This window comes from Daucus carota, chromosome 6 (genome assembly GCF_001625215.2).
Source record: "Daucus carota subsp. sativus chromosome 6, DH1 v3.0, whole genome shotgun sequence".
Lineage (NCBI taxonomy): Eukaryota > Viridiplantae > Streptophyta > Magnoliopsida > Apiales > Apiaceae > Daucus > Daucus carota.
The window spans coordinates 7,689,376-7,710,580 of NC_030386.2; the positions used below are offsets into that span (position 1 = coordinate 7,689,376).

Here is a 21,205-nt window from a genome sequence, read left to right on the forward strand (position 1 = left end):
AATAGAGTAAAGGTGGGACTCTATGCTTGTGCTATATAAATAGGTTTCAGTGCTCAATAGAAAAACACACTATAAACACTTAGCTTTACCCTACTTTTACAAATTGTACGCACATCTAAGAGCTACTGTACTCAAACATTTACATAGTGAACATTTCATTTCGGCTGGGTATTAATCCCCACCCGCGGTTTTTACCCTCTTCGGGGTTTTCCGCGTCACCAAAATTGCCTGTGTTCTTGTCTCTTATTTTCTTTTCGATATTTTTTTCATTCGATCTTTTAATTATTCATACATAAAAACACATACTCCATTGTTATAGAAATTAAATAGGCTTGGCTTTTACCCCTGCAAATTTTGGTAAAAACAAGATTAACATCGTTTATACCATCAGAGAATCTGCCTTCAGATAATCATGTTTGACAACAATTAAAGATATACTTTCCTTGAAGCTTTCAAGAATGCTGGAAAAAAGCTGGGTTGAGTCCGTCAGGGCCACTAACTTTGTCCAGATGCATACTCTTGATTGCTTCTGTAAATTCCTCAAACAATAACTCCTTAGTTAACATTCATTTTGATGGTTTGTCACGTTTGCTTCACCATCTTGGTGAGGGTAATTACCTAAATTATCATCTGTAGCAAAAACGCTTGTATAATAAAGCTTTAGCAGGTCACTCATCTTGTCATGATCTGTCACCATCCTGCCATCTTTCGTTTTTAGCATTGAAAGGTGATTCTTTTTTTCCTGCTGGAAGTTGTAGCATGGAAAAATTTGGAGTTCCTGTCACCACCTTTCACCCAATTTTTTTTGCTCTTTGTTTCCGGTAAAACTCTTTGTGCAAAAACAGTTGGTTTAATTTTTCTTTCTCGTCAAAATACACCTGAATTCCATCATCATCTTCTCTATTTTAGAGAGAATTAATTCATTCTTATGATTTACGACTTTCTCACAGGACTTGTGAAAGAAATTTCTGCCCCACTTCGCCATGAATGACGATACTGAAATCAATTTAGGAAGTAAGTGACTCAGGGGAAAGATCTTTCCGGTAATTTGATACCTCTGCACGAAACTCGGCTTCTTTCAACCATGTATTTTCGAATTTAAACCGAATATTCTTTTTAGAGACAGAAGCATTTACCAACTCCAATTTAATAGCATCATGGTCTAAGGCAATAACATGAGACACTGACAACGAGTCAAGAGGAAATAAATGCCACCACGAATCAGTAGCAAAAGCTCTATCAAGCTTATCCATAACCCAATCCTGAGTCCCTTTACTTTTTTACCCAAGTGAAGCATCCACCATTCAAATTAGTTTCGACCAGTGAACAATTATCAATAGCGCTTCTAAAGCCTTCCACGAGCCTTTGAGGGTGAGGGTGCTTTTCTTTCTTGTCTGAGCTATACAGAAGATCATTATGGTCGCCAAAAACACATCATGGAAGTTGAGACTTAGAAGCAATTAAGCGAAGGAGATCCCAAGAAGTTTGATGTTTCGCCCTATGGATAGCCATATAAACAAGTTAATCACCAAGACATATTCTACCTTCAATGTGGTTTTGAGAAGAGTCCACTAAATGACATACCATATTATGCTTCCAAAAAACTGATAACCCACCACCTCTACCTTGCCTGTCAACTGAATTAAAATTAGCAAATCCTAACTTCGAAGATAAATCTTCAATTTTATTTCCTACAACAAGAGTTATAAATAAAAATAATAAATCAGCCTTTTGAGATTTAAAAATATCTTGCAGAGCACGAACTGTATGAGTATTACCCAATCCTTGACAATTCCAGCTTAAAGGATTCATTGCGACTGGCTAGCAAGCTTGGACGATAAATCATTTTCAGATGTTACCGAATCCCTAGTAGAATTGACAACTTCATTTTGTTTAAGGTGGTAACCTTGTGCTTCATTGTTTTGATTGTCCCCATCAATTTCCATAATTCTCGGATTGTTTGTGTCCCCTCTCTGTCTTATACGTTCGTCTATTTTCAAAGCATTATCCTCCTCATTTAAACCATATAACAGATTTGATGTGGTATTAAATCCTGCTAAACTTGCATTATGAGCTGATTTCAGGTCAATACTACTCTCTTGAGCTTTTTAAGCAACTGATTTCTTACAATCTCTCCCTACATGTATCTCCTTATCCTTTTTTGAATAATCTCCCCGAAATCCTAGACTCCCACATGGAATCTATTTCGCCCCTGAGCCATTTACTTTGCACATGGTTTGCCACCCTACACGGCGGAGCTCTTAGCCAACTTTCCCGGTCTTTCACAGTTTCTTCACCTCAATTATCGATATGTTTCCTGCAAAATCTCTGTGTATGAGTGACCATTCCACACAAAAGCAGAACTCTCCCAGCGTTTCATATTTGCATGTAATAGTAAACTCCTTTCCATCCTTCTTCACTATTTTCTTTTTACATTTAAGTGGCTTCCTAACATCCACTCTTTTTGATTCTCATACAATCTCTCTAGATAAAGGAGTTGTTCTTTGCATCATATTGGAGAAACTCCCCGAAAAAAAATTCCAAGTTGTTTCCCTACAGTTTCCAGCATAAAACCCAAATGAAGATCGTGAATTTGGATCCAAAAGTTCAGATGCCAGAGTTGAACTTTGAGAGGATCTTCACCCGCGACGATCGTTTCCAAGACCAACATTACATTGTCAAACATCTAAGGCCCTCCTTTTGTTACCCATTGCCGGCCCTCCTTGTGATGAAACTGAAACAAAAAAAAAACCCTGATCAATCTCTTTATGCTAATTCCAATAGAAGGCTTCCATACGTCGACAACTTTGGTTTTCATTGCTCCAATATTAATGTTCTTCTCCGTCAACAGCCTCCCAACAAGGCACAATTCATATCTACCAACCTCCTCCTCAATATCTCTGTAAAAAACAAAGCTCTCGTTCCCCTCCTCATCAATGTCGAGAACTGCCATCTATTTATTTATACCTCGATATTGCGTCATGAAAATTAATGAAATATACCACTCTTACACTATTTCTATGACCCTAGATGGATCACATATATGGACAGAACTCAAAATTTCTTACACATGATATGGAGAGAAACTCAATAAAATCCGAGTCTTCAATATTAGTAAACTTAATATCATATTTTTGGTATGTCAAATTTATTCACTAATTTAATTATAAATTTAATGTATTTAGGTGACTTTATAAAAAAATCATACCAGTATTTGTTTTGTTGTGATAAAGTTGTTGAACAATGTGTGTTAAAACCAAACAACAAAATTATTGTGTTTGTGTGTGTAATGCAAAACAATGAGTGAGACAAATCAAAAGATCAAGAGACAATAACAAGTATAACAAAACTCGAGTACAGTATAACAAAATCTGAGTACTGTGCGTGACTGTCACGATCGCTTCCCAGTATAAAACGGATTACAATGTCGTTGTAGTAGAGCGGCATCACCAGCGAGTTAGAAATCGAGTAAGAGAATTATCATCAAAGGAGAGAGAACAGAGAAAAATGTGACGATCAAGCATTTTTTTATGATTATTACACCAACAATTCATAGAAATATATATAGATGCAGAGAGACTTGTATGCTACTATTTTCTATAATTAAATATCATTAATCATGAAATGGGCGTAAAACTTGAAAGTCAGTAATAATCAGAAACACACTGAGATAATAATGCTAAAAATATGATTTGCCTAAACTTCAAACCCATATTTGTACGACAATAGTTTTCTAGCTCGTCATCTATACGTGTAGTCTCGACTGATGAAGAATTCAAATACAAAATCGGCGGCATTGAGCGCCTTAAGTCAGTGTTCAGCAACCAATCCCAACCTCACAAGCTTGTTTACGAAATACGTAGACAAAACAAGTGTTTCATCTTGGAACTCTGTCATTGCTGACTTGGCTCGCAACGGGGACTCGCTTGAAGCTCTTCGAGCTTTCTCTTCTATGCGAAAGCTTTCTCTTGTCCCAAACCGGTCCACCTTTCCATGTGCTATTAAATCTTGCTCTGCACTTTTTGATTTACACTCGGGCAGGCAAGCTCACCAACAGGCTTTCGTATTTGGCTTACAATCAGACCTTTTTGTTTCTTCTGCTCTCATTGATATGTACTCAAAATGTGGCTACTTGGTGGACGCAAGAACATTGTTTGATGAAATTCCTCAAAGAAATGTGGTTTCTTGGACTATTATGTTTACTGGGTATGTCCAAAATGGACTTTCGCATGATGCCCTAATACTTTTTAAGGACTTCTTGAAGGAAGAAAGTGAAACTGAGGGAGAAAAAGAGGCGGGTATTGATTCGGTTGCCTTGGTATCAGTTCTGTCTGCTTGTTCTCGTGTTTCGGGGAAGGGTATAACAGAAGGACTTCATGGTTTTATAGTAAAAAGGGGATTTCAAGGGGATACACGCGTTGGTAACACTTTGATGGATGCGTATGCCAAGTGCGGGGAGGTTGGTGCCTCTAGAAAAGTGTTTGATGAGATGGATGAGAAGGATGTTATATCTTGGAATTCCATGATTGCTGTGTATGCTCAAGTTGGAAAGTCAGCCGAGGCAATGGAATTGTTCTTTGCCCTTGTTAGGGATAAGAATGTTCACTATAATAGTGTAACTTTATCTGCTGTATTATTGGCTTGTGCACATTCTGGAGCTCTGCAAGTTGGAAAGTGTTTGCATAATCAGGTACCATCTTCATGTGTGGTTGTGTACTATATGTAATAGTAATAATGATTTTATGATTGATCTATTTGATTCATGATGTCGGAAATTGTTTATGCGTTATTAAGCTTATATTGTTACAACTGTGCCCTAACGTTGTGAAACCTGAAACCTGAACTTGGTAACTTTTACCTATAAAATAACTTTTAAACTATTTTTGCATGCTCTTTCAATGTAGGCCATGAAGATGGGTCTTCAGGAAACTGTATATATAGGTACTTCAGTCGTTGACATGTATTGTAAATGTGGTAGAATTGAAGCAGCAAAGAGGGCATTTAATCAAATGAAAGAAAAGAACGTGAAGTCTTGGAGTGCCATGGTTGCTGGTTATGGAGCAAATGGTCTTGCGAAAGAAGCTTTGGATGTATTTTGCTGTATGAATAGTTCTGGGGTAAAACCAAACTACATAACCTTTGTGTCAGTCCTGGCAGCTTGTAGTCATGCTGGCATGTTGGATGAAGGAAAGTATTGGTTCAGTGCCATGGAGAATAGATTTGGTATTGAACCGGGGGTGGAGCATTACGGTTGCATGATTGATCTTCTTGGTCGTGCTGGTAGACTTGGGGAGGCTTATAATCTGATAAAGAAAATGAAGGTAAAGCCTGATTTTGTGATATGGGGTTCTCTATTAGCTGCGTGCAGAATGCACAGAAATGTGGAGCTCGGGGAGATCTCTGCAAGGAAATTGTTTGAACTAGATCCAAAAAATTGTGGATATTATGTATTGCTTTCAAACATATATGCGGATGCTGGAAGGTGGGATGATGTGGAAAGAATGAGATTACTTATGAAAAATCGCGGGCTAATGAAGCCTCCGGGATTTAGTCTGGTTGAAATCAAAGGAAGGGTTCATGTGTTTTTGGTTGGAGACATGGAGCATCCTGAACATGAGAGGATTCATGCATATATGGAGAAATTATATGTGGAGCTTGAGGAAGCAGGTTACATGCCCAATATGACATCAGTTCTTCATGACGTGAATGAGGAAGAGAAGGGAATGTCAATTAGAGTTCACAGTGAAAAGTTGGCAGTGGCATTTGGTCTTATGAACTCAGTCCCTGGAGCAGCAATTCAGGTAATTAAGAATCTTCGTATTTGTGGTGATTGTCATACAATGATAAAACTCATTTCCAAGATTCGAAAACGAGAAATTGTGGTGAGAGATTCCAAAAGATTTCACCACTTTAAAGATGGCTGCTGTTCTTGTAAGGATTATTGGTGATCAGTATTGAAAACGAGAAAGGCATTTTGTTACTACATCCCTAGCACCCCCACTCTGAATTATTTGAACTAAAGAATTACATCTTCTGCAAGAATGGAAAGAGTTTGTAAGTTGATCTCTTAAATCTATGTTTTATGCTATGACTATTGTGCATGGATAGCTCTTTGTCAATTATGTCTTGAGGCTTGACTTACTAGGGAAGTTGAGTTGAATGCTGTATTTGTCTGCTGAAATATTCCACCTATATAATTACTGTACATCATTCCGTTTTGTCCACAAAGTGATTCAGTTTTAAAGTATTTCCTTAAGGCTGTATTTTTTTTTTTTTTTGAAGATGAGGATAAATCTCACAAATAAGAATCGGCAATTCACCGTGATAATTCTTTCATTCAAGAAAACTTAGTATCTAACCGTCGGACATGTAAGATGACCGGGGAAATTTAGACAATAAAACTTTAATGTCCGAAAAGAAAACCGGTCTTCTTCCAAGAATCCTGAAAATAAAACAAAGGAAACAAGAAAAATATAAGACGATATATATTAGATTACATAAATTATAAAAATATATCCAATAATTAATTATTAATAATATCACGTGTAAATGCATGTGCTCATCAAAAAATTTACACAATTATGATAACTCGTAATTGAGACAATTAAGCTCTTAATTAAGACATAATTAATAAAATATTAACGCCCTTAATTAAGACACATTAACGCCCTTTAAAAAGGCACAATTAACATCCTCAATTATGAGGCACGGTTTACGCCCTCAATTATGAGGCCCATAACGCCCTCAATTATGAGGCACAAATAGCGCCTTCAATTAAGGCACAATTAACGCTTTCCTTTCAGAAGGCGGATCTGCCGTCGCCGCAACTCTCAGCCACCGCCTCCACCACTGCTACGCTATCTCCCTCGCACACGACCGCAAAACCATAACCTCATATTGTCAACCGATTACTCAGCAGGCACAAATCAAACAAAAAGTTTAATTAAAATCAAACAAATCACTATAATCAACAGCAATTAATCATAATTTAATCAAACAAAAAAAAGTTCATTCAACTGGAAAATAATTGAACGAAAGACGCGTACGTTTTGAAAACCGTTACTTTATTCACCGGCTGATAAAAGACGGGGAGAACTCCGGCGCAGAGACGATCGTCGGAGTAGTAGACTTGTACGGAGATTTTCTTCTCGTAGTAGATTCCGATTTTGTCGTTCGGATTGTTCGCGCTGATACTGACGTCGAACTCCGGTGAGATAGGGCGAGATGAAGAGAGATTGAAGCCGGTGATTGCGTCGAATTGACGGTGTACTTCGGCGATTCCGGCTTGTAGACGAAGTGAAACACCGCGGCGGCGATTCCGAGAAGGATAAGGAGGAGAATCGCGGCGGCGAGAGTGTAGCCGAGGCACATTGATATATGTGTGTGTTTTTGTGTGTGAAAGAAGAGAAGATCGAAGAGGGAGAAGGCTGGAGGAGGTGTAGCTTTCATTCTGGTTTTCTTTGTATTAATATCAATATTCCTTAAGGCTGTATTTGTTTGTTTCTTTGAAGCATAAGACCCGGCTGGTAGTCCCATTTGAAATGTACTGCAATAATACCACATTTTTTAGTAAGGCGTGGGATATCCTTATCTATTAAGATTGCTTTGGCTTATCCTCATGGCTAGACCTGGTTATTGTGTCGTGATTAACTACCAAAGCGAAGAAAGGCTGGATCAATAACAATAAAAGGGGGTCTTTCATGTATATTTACCTAAGTACGACACGAATTTATTACATGTGCTTCACTACCCAAAATGAACACGCCATGTTCCTCTGGCTTTTTGTGCATACACGAAATTGTTCATGTACTTTAGTGTACACGTGATGAAATGACACGAACATACAAGATACACGAAAGTGTACCAAAATGACAAAAAGGTACGTAGAAACACTAATATTATACACAAAAACAAAATTTTATGCAAAAACATTAACTTTCTAAATATCGTAATATGAGGTTTAATTATGAAGTTACACTGTTTTTCGAATATAAATTTGTGTTTTAAGAAGTGTAATAAATGTATTCAAAACTATATTTTAGTAACTTAGTAACTAATTTTGTGTAGTTACGTCTTGTGTCTTACCGGAAACCCACACACCGGTAAATATATTCATGTTTTTTCATTTTTCGTGTACCAAAAGTCCAAATCCAAATTCTTAATTTTTGTGTCTAAAGTCGGGTACTCCATGACTTAAGGTTCAGGCAGATGGGACTGAACTAACTGGTCATTGTCTTAACTAATTTTCTTCTTTCAGCTTCACCCTTGCCAAATTCTGTTTATCTGAGCTTGGTAGAATCTAATTTCAGAATTACTGCTTTTAATCCATGAATGTGGGGTAGCTTGTTTAAGATTTTAATTTGGGAGTGCTATTTTATTTTATGTAATTGCCTTTAATTATAATTTTGTGAATTCTATTTTACCTGCTGATGTTCTGCTTCCCCTGTGTTATAAAACGATTTGGCAATTACTTTATCCTTTTGATTCTTATAACTACTGGTTTAGAAATCTATTTCACATTCACTATTAATTTCTTTCATATATCAAGTAGTATTTAGCTATGTGATCAATATTGTTGAAACTTGAATCCCACTGAAGTCTCTAGTGCTTAATTCATGTTTCAATTTTTTTAAGCCAATAAAAGTGTTGACCATGTTAGCTGAACAATTTTGGATTTTAGATGCAACTTTGTAGATGATGAGGTTGAACATATGTAGAGAGATGCTGAATTGCTGATCATGCTACTAATGATGCTTCTGTAAATCCTGAAGTATTTATTACCATTCTAAAATTGTTTATTATATTTGTTTCTGCAAGATATCTGTTTACTCCGTATCTTTTAGGATGGTACTTCTCCAGATTCCAGGAAACTTAAATTTTTTTTTTTTTTTTTTTGATTCTGTTTATATGTGCTATGGTGTAATTGGGCTCAGATTTCATCTTACTCAACCTTGTCGGAATTTTAATGTCTGGATTCTTCTCGCTATACGTTTCTTGCAAAAAGATCCATTCACGGGTGAACAAGATCTTGATTTACCACCATCCAGAAATTCTACTCAAACAGCTTATGAAACACCATTTAGATTTTTCAGTGTCTTTCCGTCCCCAAACAGATTAGAGGAGGTTGCTCCTTTCAAGCAGAACAAGTTCCAAACTACAGAATCCTGTTAGCATGGTTGCTCAACTATACAACAGAAATGTAGAGACAACCCAACCACTAGGGCAATCTTGGAGATACCAGAGATACCGGAAACAGCCATAACTGAGGTTTTTAAGAACAGTTCTGTAGAACCATCTTGATCTGCCTCTGTTAGTGATGCAATGAACGCTAAGTACTGACTACTGAGGTATCAAGAAATTAATATGCCTAACAATCTTCCTGGAGGAGTAAAAATAGATCAAACTTTTGTTGCTATTGCATCACATGAGATGAATTCTTTACTCTTTTCACCAGATTCAGAATTGCTTAGGTCTTCAGCAGAGATACACCGCAACACAGAACTTCTAGTATGACCTCGGAACCTCGAAACATTGGGTGTCTAAAAGGAGTAATCTCCTACAGATACAATAAAGCTTCTAGTAAATAAATTAAGGCATTGAAAACCACCAAGGAGAACTATAGCTGAAAGCAGATTTTGCTTTCTGTCATCTCCTTTAAAATCATCTTCACTCTTCAGTCATCTTAATTGTCGAGCTTCCCACCGAAGGACCAGTTATAGAATCTGTACTGTGCCATGTCAACAAAGGAACACCATTTTGACCGGGGAGTTGGAGGCCTCGAGCAACAGAGGGTCTAAGTTGTGACCATGTAATTTATGATTGTATACTATGTCTAACAGTTTTTCGGTTTAGAGAACAGAGTAGTCGACAGTACAGAGTAGAATGATGACTAATTCATGTCCTGATTTCTTTTTGTTGTAGGGTGTATAAAGTGTCAGTTTGTGCTACACGAGGTTTTCTTGCATTGCATATCTCTTAACATCGTCTGAATTTCACAATAGTTTTGTATGTTATTGGTCACTGCAAAGTGCAAAGTGCAAACTGCTTATATCGTGCATTTATTCAGTGGGAGTGAACTGGATGAAATGGTGGAGGGAGCTGGTTGTCAAAATTTCTCTCATACTCCCTGGAAAATGTGAAGCACACAATAAAAAAATCGCCGCTCTGATAGACAAGGTTAGCTCATTGAAGAAGTAATGACCTTCCATGGAGTTCCGAAAGGTGACTTTCAAAATAGGAATACCATTATATAACAAGTTCAAGTATTCAGCTTGTGCTGCATCTTGTATGCCTCATGTGGATGTAGCAAGAAACTTTTTGTTTTAAATTTGGTTGTATGTGATCTCCATTTGGAGCTAAACATGAGGTGCCGACTTAAGGATCTTCGTTGAAGATCCATGGGATGCAATGTGCAAATTTGTATAGTGGTATTGCGTTGAAAAGTACCAAATATAAACGGGATCATCTCACAACTCTGCAAGGGCGTCCAACGGTCATGTTTAGTATGGTCGAGAAGGCATTATATCAGGAATGTAGATAATTTACTGTATAAATGTGACCTTGATGGGAAGGAGTTGGTGATCCATGTATCCATGTCTTCTTCTGGTGAAATTTAACACTAGAATCGGAGCACGAAGCATATCTCACAACTCTGCAAGGGCATCCAACGGTCATGTTTAGTATGGTCGAGAAGGCATTATATCAGGAATGTAGATAATTTACTGTATAAATGTGACCTTGATGGGAAGGAGTTGGTGATCCATGTATCCATGTCTTCTTCTGGTGAAATTTAACACTAGAATCGGAGCAAGAAGCATCTATCTGCATCAATGTTTGATGGCATAGATCATGGTTCCGTCGTATTCCCTTCTGCAGTATAGAATGCTGGGACATACATGTTGCTTCTATATATATATACATGAAACCTCGCAGCATAGCTTCAAAGAGCTTAGTTACAAGATGGTTGTCAATGAGGTCATGATCTGTATTTGGGTTGATCAGAAGGCAGTCCAGTTATGCAGCAGTTCTCGGAATTATAGTTGATCATCTAGCTCGGGTTCGACTGGTCATGAACTTATAACTGTTTTACATGTTTAGCTTTACAGATGCGCAAAGCCATACTATATGAGAATCAAAAATACCTTGCATAAACAAACACAGCTATTATCACACAGATACAGCGTGTGCATATCCTTTGGGCCTTGAATATGGTCAGCCATGTATGGTGGTGGGTTTTTTTTTTTTTTTTTTTTTTTTTATAAATCTTGTGGATTATATATATTGATTCCATTTGTTTAAATTTGGCCACATAAATTTTAGTCTTTTCACACAACAGGTGTGGATCTTGATTATACTTGTTTAGTAGACATTGGACATTAGTTCTTGCAATTTGTGTAGGTTATGATGCATAACTGAGTTCAGGCATCCAGCTGAGGCATTCTCCTGTGACGATTGATGTTTAGCGAACTTTGCAAGAATCCAGACGTTTATGTTCTTGAGGTGCGTCTCATTTACATGTTTGTGAAATCGACATATTTCTCTGAAAAATCATACGTAAGAGATCTGTATTTTAGTAGATATCAGTATGCCATGGTTGTATAATCTGCAATTCTCTCATGCAAATCTGACCTGGACCTGGTATTTTGTTTCTTCCTCCTGATCATCATAAGTAGTGTCCCCCTCTCAAATTAATATAAGTATTTTTGACGAATACAAAAGAATTGATATTATTTGACACCACTTATTCAAATTATAGTATTTAGTCCTTTTTCATGATATGCAATATAATGAATCTACAGCTAGCTAGGGACACAGCTTTATCTATCATGCTCCAGAATCTCATGATTAGATTACAGACCCTGGAGTTTCTTAGATATGCAAAGGAATCAAGCTTTCTGCTGGTGCCATATTGCAGTATACTACTATTTTTACTGTGTCACTGGCTAATCAGTAGTACAAACCAGGGTGCAATGATAACTAATATAATTGCACTCATCATTTAGTCTTAAAAACCAGATAGTCAACTTGTATTTTCAGAGTAATAGCTTATAGTCTTTTGTTAATAACCGGTAACATCTTCTTCTGTGACTAACAAGAGTCGGAAAATTCGGGTTCTTGGTAAGGACCCCAGTCCTCAGGACAAAAACTCAGAATCAAAGGAAAAAATCGGGTTCTTGACAAAGATACCAGCATTAGAGCATCTTGAATGACGTTGGTCATAAAGGTTGGCTAAATTGGATATGTAATTTATTATGTAAAATTTGTTGAACAAGTAAGACATTGTCCAATGACATTGGTTATAAAGGTCGGCTGAATTGGATTTTAACTCATTAGGTAAAATTTTGCTGACATGTAAGAATATTCTGCTTTGATAATATGACTATCTTGGTTGATTATAATTTAAAAAAATATATTATTAATATTTTATATTATTATAAATAAAACATATCACTTCAATATGATAACAAATGATGTGTGATATTACTAAAGATTTCTTACATACATGTAGAGGTTGGAGTGTGATATTTTCAACAAATTATTTGTGTTTTTTATTTTTATATGTCAACTCACATTTTAACTAAAGATTTTTTTACGGACGACGTTGTTATTAGAATTTACCGTAACCATGAAAAAACTAAAAATCAAATTAACGATGCTTAAGAAACTAAGCAATCGTGAAGTTGATTAGATGTGGATGGAAAAGTGATTTGATTTTGAAGCAAGCAAGAGGAAAGAAGAGTGAGTCTATGTATAGTGGTGGTAAACATTGAAGAGACGGAATGGTCACAAATGTGCAGCATGTGTCGATTTCTATGTTTTGCTTAATTGTGCACGGGTTTTACGACGTTGAGACGTCGAGATAGATGGTAAGTTGCTGGCCCCCGAACAACCGGCATGCATGGGTCCACATAACTTATTTTGTTAGTGCTCATTTAGTGGGTGTTTGTTAAGGACTTATAAGTCCAGCTTCAGGATTATAAGTTATGAGTACTTATTCGTACCGTTTGTGTAATAAGTCAAGAAATACTTATAAAAAGCTAGGACTGTTAGCTTTTGTTTCAGAGTTTCTGCTTATTTCCCAAACCTCTTAATCTTATTTTGTTTCTGACTTCTATTTCACTTATTTATTTTAAGCAAGAAGTATTTATTTTAAGTCCACCCAAACGGCCCCTTATTTTTCCTTTGGTCAGCTCATTTTGTACGTCAATCAAAATTATTCAACTTTAATTTAGTTTTCGATCGCATTAGTTGCGGTGTCTCCCTGATCTCTCTCGTCTTGTGAGATTTATACTCCCTCCGTCTCAATTTATAGGTCCATTTTGGAATAAACACACATATTAAGAAAAAAGTTGGTTAGATAGAATCTTATCTCATGTATCATTAATTAGTGCATTGAAAAGTGAGAATATAGTTGAGTTTCAAAAAAATCACAATAAATATAGGGATTTAGTGCATTGAGAAGTGAGAATAATGTTGAGTTTCAAAAAAGTCACAATTAATATGTAGATAAATTTGTATTGGAAAAAGAGAGGGACAAGTATTTTGGGACAAATTTTTTTTCCAAAGTGGACCTATAAATTGAGACGGAGGGAGTAAATTATACCCAACAAAAGGGTATATCCATCAACAACATTACAGCTTTTTATATTATGGTATAAATATATTGTTATTCTTGTTTCGTTTGGAAGTAGAATTACTTGGATGGTTCGATTTGTATCAGAAATTTTGCTTTTTCGGACATTTTGAGTAACCAAATCACATAAAAGCGAACAATTGAAGAAAGCAAAGTAAATGATTTGTTATTTTTTCGCTAAAAATGTAAAATGTTAATTACATGGACAGTAATAAGAATGAATATATGTGAATTTGTTACATGTATATTTTGGATACTAGCTTATAATTAGAATGAATACATTTTAAGATACATCTATTAAAGCAAGTAAGGAATAAAATTTTTATATAGTTTCAGTAGTTGAATGATAAGATAAAATTGTTTGATTATATAGATTTTTAAGGTATCATCTTTATTATTTTTGCTATATTCCAGGTTATATAAGTTGTATAAGTCGGATTATGATTATGATTTAACAATTACCATAATTCAATTCCAACAAGACGGAAAGCAAAGAAAAAGTTTAATTTCAAGTTAATTTAGAAAATCAGAATATATTTTTCAGTAATAGGTTATATCTGCAAATCAGAATTAAACACTCAGTAAATATTTATTTTGGAAAATATATATCAAGTTTTTTGTAAATATAAATTTCTTGATTTGATAAAATTAAGCTTAGCGAAGTGGAGAGGATACAAGTCCTTTTCGTTTCGGTTCGTTTGTCCCCGTTTTTCTCAATATAGTGAAGACCATTTAAATAGTTTGGTAAAGTTGTTCAAACCGTAAATTTTATTAAATCACACAATTTTTGTAAAAACGACGAAAAGGATATAGAAGTAAGGAGAGAATCTGCTGTCGGGTAAAAGTCAAATAATAAATAGAACGAAAAAGAGAAGAATGATGAAAAACCGAATGTGGCCGACACGACTATTGCTGTGAATTATAAATCTCAGCGTACACTCTTTTATTTTGTGCGAACAAGAAGAAGAAAGGGTTTGTCGAGTGTGTGACTATGGGCACATGCTAAGCACCAAATTTTATAAGAATGATGGATTTTAATTGGTGTGGTTGGTGAATTTGCAGGAGGGTCCACAATTATAAAATAGTGAGAACCAATTAAAATCCATCATTTTTATAGAATTTAGTGCTTAGCATGTGCATCTCAAAATGCTCTCCCAATTCCGGGGCACACACTAGAAAAACCGAAGAAGAAAAATACTCTATGAAGCCAATGTGTGTGTAGTGGGGTGAAGTATGATTGAGTATTGGCAAAGCTGATGACTAAACTCACCGAGCTGATTAAGCCTCGGAATACACGGTCCCACCTGATTCCCACTCTTATAATATTCAATTCAATTCATCATATATAACTTCCAATCCTTAGCTTATTAGCATGCCCAACAAACTATACAACTTCTGCATGCTGTCTCTCCTTCCCATATTACTTGTCGTTTTTTCATTTCCCATACTAATTATAAATTTCGGTTTTACTTGTCGTCTCAACAATCTCCTGCTTCACACATCGGGTTTACGAGATTTTTGGTAATCAGGCACACTGGCTTTCTTCCTCTGCAGCAGCTTTGCTTTCTCTAATAGTCTCTAAGGGTACTCGATCCTTTTTTCTTTTGCCTCCGGGTGTTATATATGTATGTGTATCAGTATATGTATATATATTGGCTTGTGTGAGAACAAGTCAGGAACATGATTGCATGCATAAAAGAAAACAAATGTTGATGTTCATGCTTCCTTGTTATTTTACACTGCCGACACCAACGCATGCAAACACATATCTCCATATGAATCAAATATGAATTCGTGTCGGACAATTGATACTCGGATATGAGTATTGACACTCCGATACTTATTATTTTACATCACACTCGGATTGTCCGTATTCATGTTAGACAGTTTTAACGGAGTCCAGATAACATAGCTTTATAATCGATACTCGGACACGTATCCATGTTAGGCCTTTTGATATGAACGGGTGAGGTTCACGTTCACCCAGTGATCCTCTATCAGTTTGAGAGAGACTTAAAGACATGATTACTTTTCAGTTAGCAGTATGTACAAGGTAATGTGATGGCCACATTACAATTTCCGAATCATCAAATTTCATTGTAAGCCCGATTTGATATAGACATCTATGGTAACTATTGATCAACATGTTCTATACATACCACGCATAAATGTGGTAATGGAATGTAGCTATTGAATCCACTATCCAAAAAAGTGTGTCTGCAAGATTCTCTGCTTTCTCACTTAACATTTACATGGAAATATTGTTTCAGTTTTTCCTTTCAACAGTTGGATTCTAAAGTAGTTGATACTGTACCATATTTGGACAATACCTAAATGTCACAAACACATATGTCCATCTTTTGTAGTAGCACTGTATGAATACGTGCATAAGCTCAGTGGCGGAATCAGGATTTCAAAATAGCGGTCTGGACTCGTCTAAATATTTTAGTCAGGACTAATAATTTCCTTCTCACTAGTGTTTTTAAGTCGTGATTAAAAATTAAGGTGTTGGAGCGGGGTCAGCCCAAGCCTGGTTCCGCGAGTTCAAGGTGAACATCATTTGTTTGTGACAGGGGAATCTTACCCGCTACTGATTGGTTTCAGTTACAAGTTGTGGTCAACCAGTCAACCTAGTTAATTATATAAAGCATGTTATTTGGTGTTTTTAGTTGCTTTCTTCCTGGAAATATAATTAAGGTGTGGTTAAGGAATAATTAGGACAGTAGGTGGAGTAATTATATAAGTGGAATGTGTGTCTCAGTGTCTGTGTAATGTATTGACACTGAAAGCTCCCAAGTGCATTACAGCAGAGAAGTGGATGAGACTTGTTATAATTCATCTCCTCGGACTGATTAAAGGATAGTTTGTGTGGGGCTCCAACCATGATGAAGTTAATCTTAAGGACAAAAGTTCAAGTGCATGGTGAGTTGAAGCTCTGCTCCTACTACAGTTAACAATTTGTTCAACAATTTCTCAGTTCCATCTTCTCAGCTTTTGGTATTATATGATCTTAATTTCTTTCCTCACTCGTACCATATCGCAGACCCACCCCCAAGTCCCTGACCATACTTTCGAGTGAGATATCCTGGGATTTTTTATTTGATATGCTTCTACCACATCAGATTTCACAATATCACTTTACAAATTGTTTCCCTTTTACTCTACTTATCTCTATAAATTTTTCATTAGATGGTATCAAATTCCTATATGTATTTCATTCAAATGCATTCTAGGTTGTTTCTTTTGCCTTTCTGTAAGTTCTTCATATAAGATAAAGCTTAAAAGATCTAGCTGCAACACTATTATGCAGTTGGCTTGTGCATATTTTCTTCACACTTCACTATGCATATGATCCTATATGTGATAATTTGCACCACTAGCAATGAAAGCAGTTTTGCACATCTGTTCGCAGCTTAATGTAGTTGTTGGTGTTTCAAGAAGATCAGTAGAATAGCCTAAAACGATGAAGTTCATGAAACTGGGAACAAGACCAGATGCATTCTACACAGAAGAAGCAGCCAGGTAATTGTAGACATTGCTTACTTATGTAGGTTTCAGTAAAAAGCATCAAGTATTTAGGAAAAAAAAATCATCAAGTAATTTATGAAGACTTCTTTCTGATATGTGTGTGCAGGAAGATAACTTCAGATATACCAAGCAATCTCACAGTACTGATTGACGACATCAGTTATCATGTCCATACGGTACAGTTTATCCATTCTGGAGTATCAAATTTGCTTGGATTTAATAAGTTAAAGTGACAGAACAAATTTAGCAACATTTATTTTTTTTTTTGACAAAACAGATAAAATCCTGTCAATCATTTCTGGTCATTTGAGAGCATGCTTACTTTGTTTCTGTATATATTTAAATGCAAGTGCAATATCCCTAGAAAGAAAGTATTAAAAAAATTCAGAGAAGAGGTAAAATATGCGCAACTAATGTTATGAAATTTTTTAGTAAAAATTAAGATGGCATGTTTGATGTTAGTGGGTAAGCTAGCAGTCCTGTAGAGTTTTAATGAAAAAAGGTTCTTGGGTGTATTCCAGACTAAAATATCTTGGAATGAGAGGATAAAAACACTGTGGCAGCACAAAATCTACTGCACATGGTTGTAACAAAACTACATGCTAGATTTAAAATGAGAAACAAGAATAAAGTAATATAAAAATCTTTATTTGTTTTGATTGCTATTTTGTTTTGTTGTAAGTTAATGCATGATTTTCTATCTTCTCAGCCATGATCTTGTGTAAATCTGTTAACTATCATATATCTAGCTGCAGTTTGTGCTTCTTCCAAAGTGTGGCCTTCTACAACGACTCTGTTCATCACATGCCAGAGATTCTGACAATGTCATGGTACTGGAGCTTCATGAGATCCCTGGAGGGGTAGATGCTTTCGAGCTGTGTGCCAAGTTTTGCTATGGAATCACGACCAATTTTAGTGCACACAACATTGTTTCTGCACTTTGTGCTGCTCACTTTCTTCAAATGACTGAATCAGTTGAAAAAGGAAATTTTGCTTTAAAACTCGAGATATTTTTCAGTTCATGTATTCTTGAAGGCTGGAAAGATTCAATTGTCGTTCTGCAGACTACTGGAAGGTTGTCAGAGTGGTCAGAAAACCTTGGAATCATCAGAAGGTGCATCGATTCTATTGTGGACAAAATACTGACACCGCCATCGAAGGTGAGAGAATTAGCATTGATTTCACAATTCTTGGTTGTAATGGAAATAATGTTTATTTTGAACATGCAATTTAGTTTCTAATTGCATAGAAAATTTCTGCAGGTCACATGGCCCTATACTTATACCAGACCAGGGTATTCAGAAAAGAGGCACCAGAATGTCCCTAAGGATTGGTGGACTGAGGACATAAGTGAGGTTGACATAGATTTGTTCAGATGCATTATAACGACAGTAAGGTCAGCAAATATGCTGCCTCTACAACTAATTGGCGAGGCTTTGCATGTCTATGCCTGCTGTTGGCTACCAGATATTAAAAAAATTAATCCTACAGCAACTTCAAATTCTCAAAGTGAAGAATCTTTAGATAGAAAAAGAAGAATACTTGTAAGCATTGCGAGCATGATTCCAGAACAGAGAGGATCTGTTTCAGTTGGATTCCTGCTCAGGCTCTCAAGTATGGTAAAGTTTCTTGGAGTTTCTCCAGCAATAAAGGCAGAACTTATAAAGAGGTCAAGCCTTCAGCTCGAGGATGCAGCATTGGATGATTTGTTGCTACCATCCCACTCTCCTTCTGCAGAAGATACACACTTTTATGACATTAACTTGGTTGGAGCGGTATTAGAGAGTTACTTGAGGGAATGGAAGAGACAATGTAATGCAGGAAGTACACGATATCAAAGATCAATTACGAAGGTTGGAAAACTCATTGATTTATATCTACAGCTAATAGCAAGAGATGTAAACACACCAGTACAGAAGTTCTTGTGGCTTGCAGAAGCGCTACCTGAAATTTCAAGGCCCAACCATGATGAACTTTACAAGGCCATTAACATTTATCTAGAGGTACTCACTATATACCTTAATAGCATTACTGGCATATAATTTGCATATTCGCATGGATAGGTAAATAAATTTATTACTACAGTTCCTTCGCATTGCTTGATGTGTCTGGATGATCTGTTGTTAACATGAAAGGAGCATCCTGAGCTAAGCAAGCAGGAGAAGAAGAAATTATGTCGCATCTTAGACTGCCAGAGATTGTCACCGGAGGTATGTGCTCATGCTGTTAAAAATGAGCGGCTGCCATTAAGAACAGTTGTGCAACTTTTATTCTTTGAACAAGAGAGAGCTGGCATGGCAACAAGTAGTGACAATATCAAAAAGCAAGAGGAGGACGAGCAGGAGCTTCGTCCTCCTACTGCTGCAAGACAACAAACACCAGCCTCTGCCTCCGCAGCACATGAATTAAGCAAATTGAAATTGGGCCCCTCGAGAAAACTCAGTGAAGTGGAGAGCACTAGAAGTAGTACTCCTGGCATCAGGAAGGCAAGTGAAAAGCTCCTAGAACACAGTACTTCAGGGAAGGTCACTGCAAGAAGTAGTAAAACTCCTGGCACTGGTGAAAAAAGTGAACATCAGAAAATGAGAATCCGGGATCAGAGGTTGCCAGTTGAACTTAAAGAGAAGATGATCATAGAACAAGTCCAAGAAAGAAACGTAGAGATCGGACAAGGAACTCATGGTAATGGATTTGAACCCAAGAAGACAATGCCTAGAAGACAGAGATAACTATGTTGATCAATGCATCTGCAGTTGGATGAATGCTGACGTTCGCCAGAAGAAAGGACAAGTCATTAAGCATGCACAATAATCTGCGTAACCTTCTAAATAGCATTTCAAAAGTAGAGAAACATATATAGTAGATTTATGTTATATGCTTAAACATACATGTATCTGGAAAATATTTGTTTTACTCTCTAGGCATCCATTCATTTGTAAAATTTCATACAGCATCTTCGGGATCAAAGTTACATTACAATAATCTCTTATGGGCTTTAACGAAAATGAATAAATATATATGATATATCAATGGGCTCTAGCTCCACACCCCTCTGAACCCCTTGGCAAAAAATCTATGTGACATACTAACAATAAAATTGGACCTCTTTTATTTGTAGGCTGACTTTTCAGGCAAACAAGAATTGCTTCGCATGATGTCCATAAATTTTATCTGAATTGTCATCTAATTAAGCCCAAATAAGCTTCATTTAATCCAACTTTAAGAATATTTATTTACCTGTCATTAAACACTTAAAATCAATTAGTAATAACATGATTATATACAAAATACTAAAATTATGGGAATAAATCATATGAAAATATAAGGTGAGGTTCAAATTAGAACCCATTTTAAATTAGAACTTAGCACGCATACAGAATCATTAGATTATTGTTAAATCAATGGTTATGATCAAATATTGCGTTTAATATTAGTTATTTAACTTTTTTTACTTGATTATAGGTAATTAATGAATGCATTAAATGCTATAATTATATGTATTAAAATTTAATTATTACCTTTTAATCAAATTGCTTGTTATATTAGTTGCCTATGTTCTACAGCAGTATTGGTATAATTATTAAATCATATTAGTGTATAATATTTACGTGCTATAACAGTATTTGTATTTTCTACAAAAAATATTGCATTATAAAATTATTTTCTATTATATTATTAATATGTGTTCTGCAGAGTATGACGTAGTAATTTGCATTTTACTACAAATGTATTGCAATATAAAATCATTTTCTATTATATTAATATATGTTCCGCAGCAGTATATGCATAATTTGCATTTTCCTACAATTTGTAAAATCATTTTTAATTATATTAATATATGTTCCGCAGCAGTATGACGTATTTTCCTACAAAAATATTGTATTATAAAATCATTTTTAATTATATTATTATATGTTCCGCAGCAGTATGACGTAGTACTTTGTATTGAAGATCTTTAACAAATATTCTGCAGCAGGACAAACCTATAAATTATATGATTGAATTATATAATTTTGGAAAATTTACATTAATCATGGAATTAAA

The 21,205-nt window shown here is 35.8% G+C and overlaps 2 protein-coding genes across 9 annotated transcripts; both read left to right on the forward strand.

Moving 5' to 3' along the window:
* Positions 1–3,633: 3,633 nt before the first annotated feature.
* LOC108225388 (pentatricopeptide repeat-containing protein At3g26782, mitochondrial) lies at positions 3,634–11,652 on the forward strand. 3 transcript variants are annotated; one of them, XR_001807587.2, is made up of 3 exons: positions 3,634–4,690; positions 4,905–6,054; positions 10,067–11,652. XR_001807587.2 is itself a non-coding variant. In XM_017400237.2 (2 exons), the coding sequence occupies exons 1-2, from the start codon at positions 3,767–3,769 to the stop codon at positions 5,946–5,948; spliced, it is 1,968 nt and encodes a 655-aa protein (XP_017255726.1). In that variant the 5' UTR covers positions 3,634–3,766; the 3' UTR covers positions 5,949–6,207. The 3 variants fall into 3 exon arrangements, 1 of the variants encoding a protein (XP_017255726.1); XR_001807586.2 differs by having other exon boundaries at positions 11,398–11,652; XM_017400237.2 differs by lacking the exon at positions 10,067–11,652 and having other exon boundaries at positions 4,905–6,207.
* Positions 11,653–14,992: 3,340 nt separating this feature from the next.
* LOC108224301 (BTB/POZ domain-containing protein At5g47800) lies at positions 14,993–20,081 on the forward strand. 6 transcript variants are annotated; one of them, XM_064079835.1, is made up of 7 exons: positions 14,993–15,217; positions 16,431–16,555; positions 17,046–17,155; positions 17,268–17,337; positions 17,917–18,321; positions 18,424–19,164; positions 19,297–20,081. In XM_064079835.1, the coding sequence occupies exons 3-7, from the start codon at positions 17,097–17,099 to the stop codon at positions 19,888–19,890; spliced, it is 1,869 nt and encodes a 622-aa protein (XP_063935905.1). In that variant the 5' UTR covers positions 14,993–15,217; positions 16,431–16,555; positions 17,046–17,096; the 3' UTR covers positions 19,891–20,081. The 6 variants fall into 6 exon arrangements, with proteins under 6 accessions (XP_063935905.1, XP_063935903.1, XP_063935902.1 ...); XM_064079833.1 differs by having other exon boundaries at positions 14,999–15,217; positions 17,911–18,321; XM_064079832.1 differs by having other exon boundaries at positions 14,999–15,217; positions 16,441–16,555; positions 17,911–18,321.
* The last annotated feature ends 1,124 nt before the right edge of the window (positions 20,082–21,205 follow it).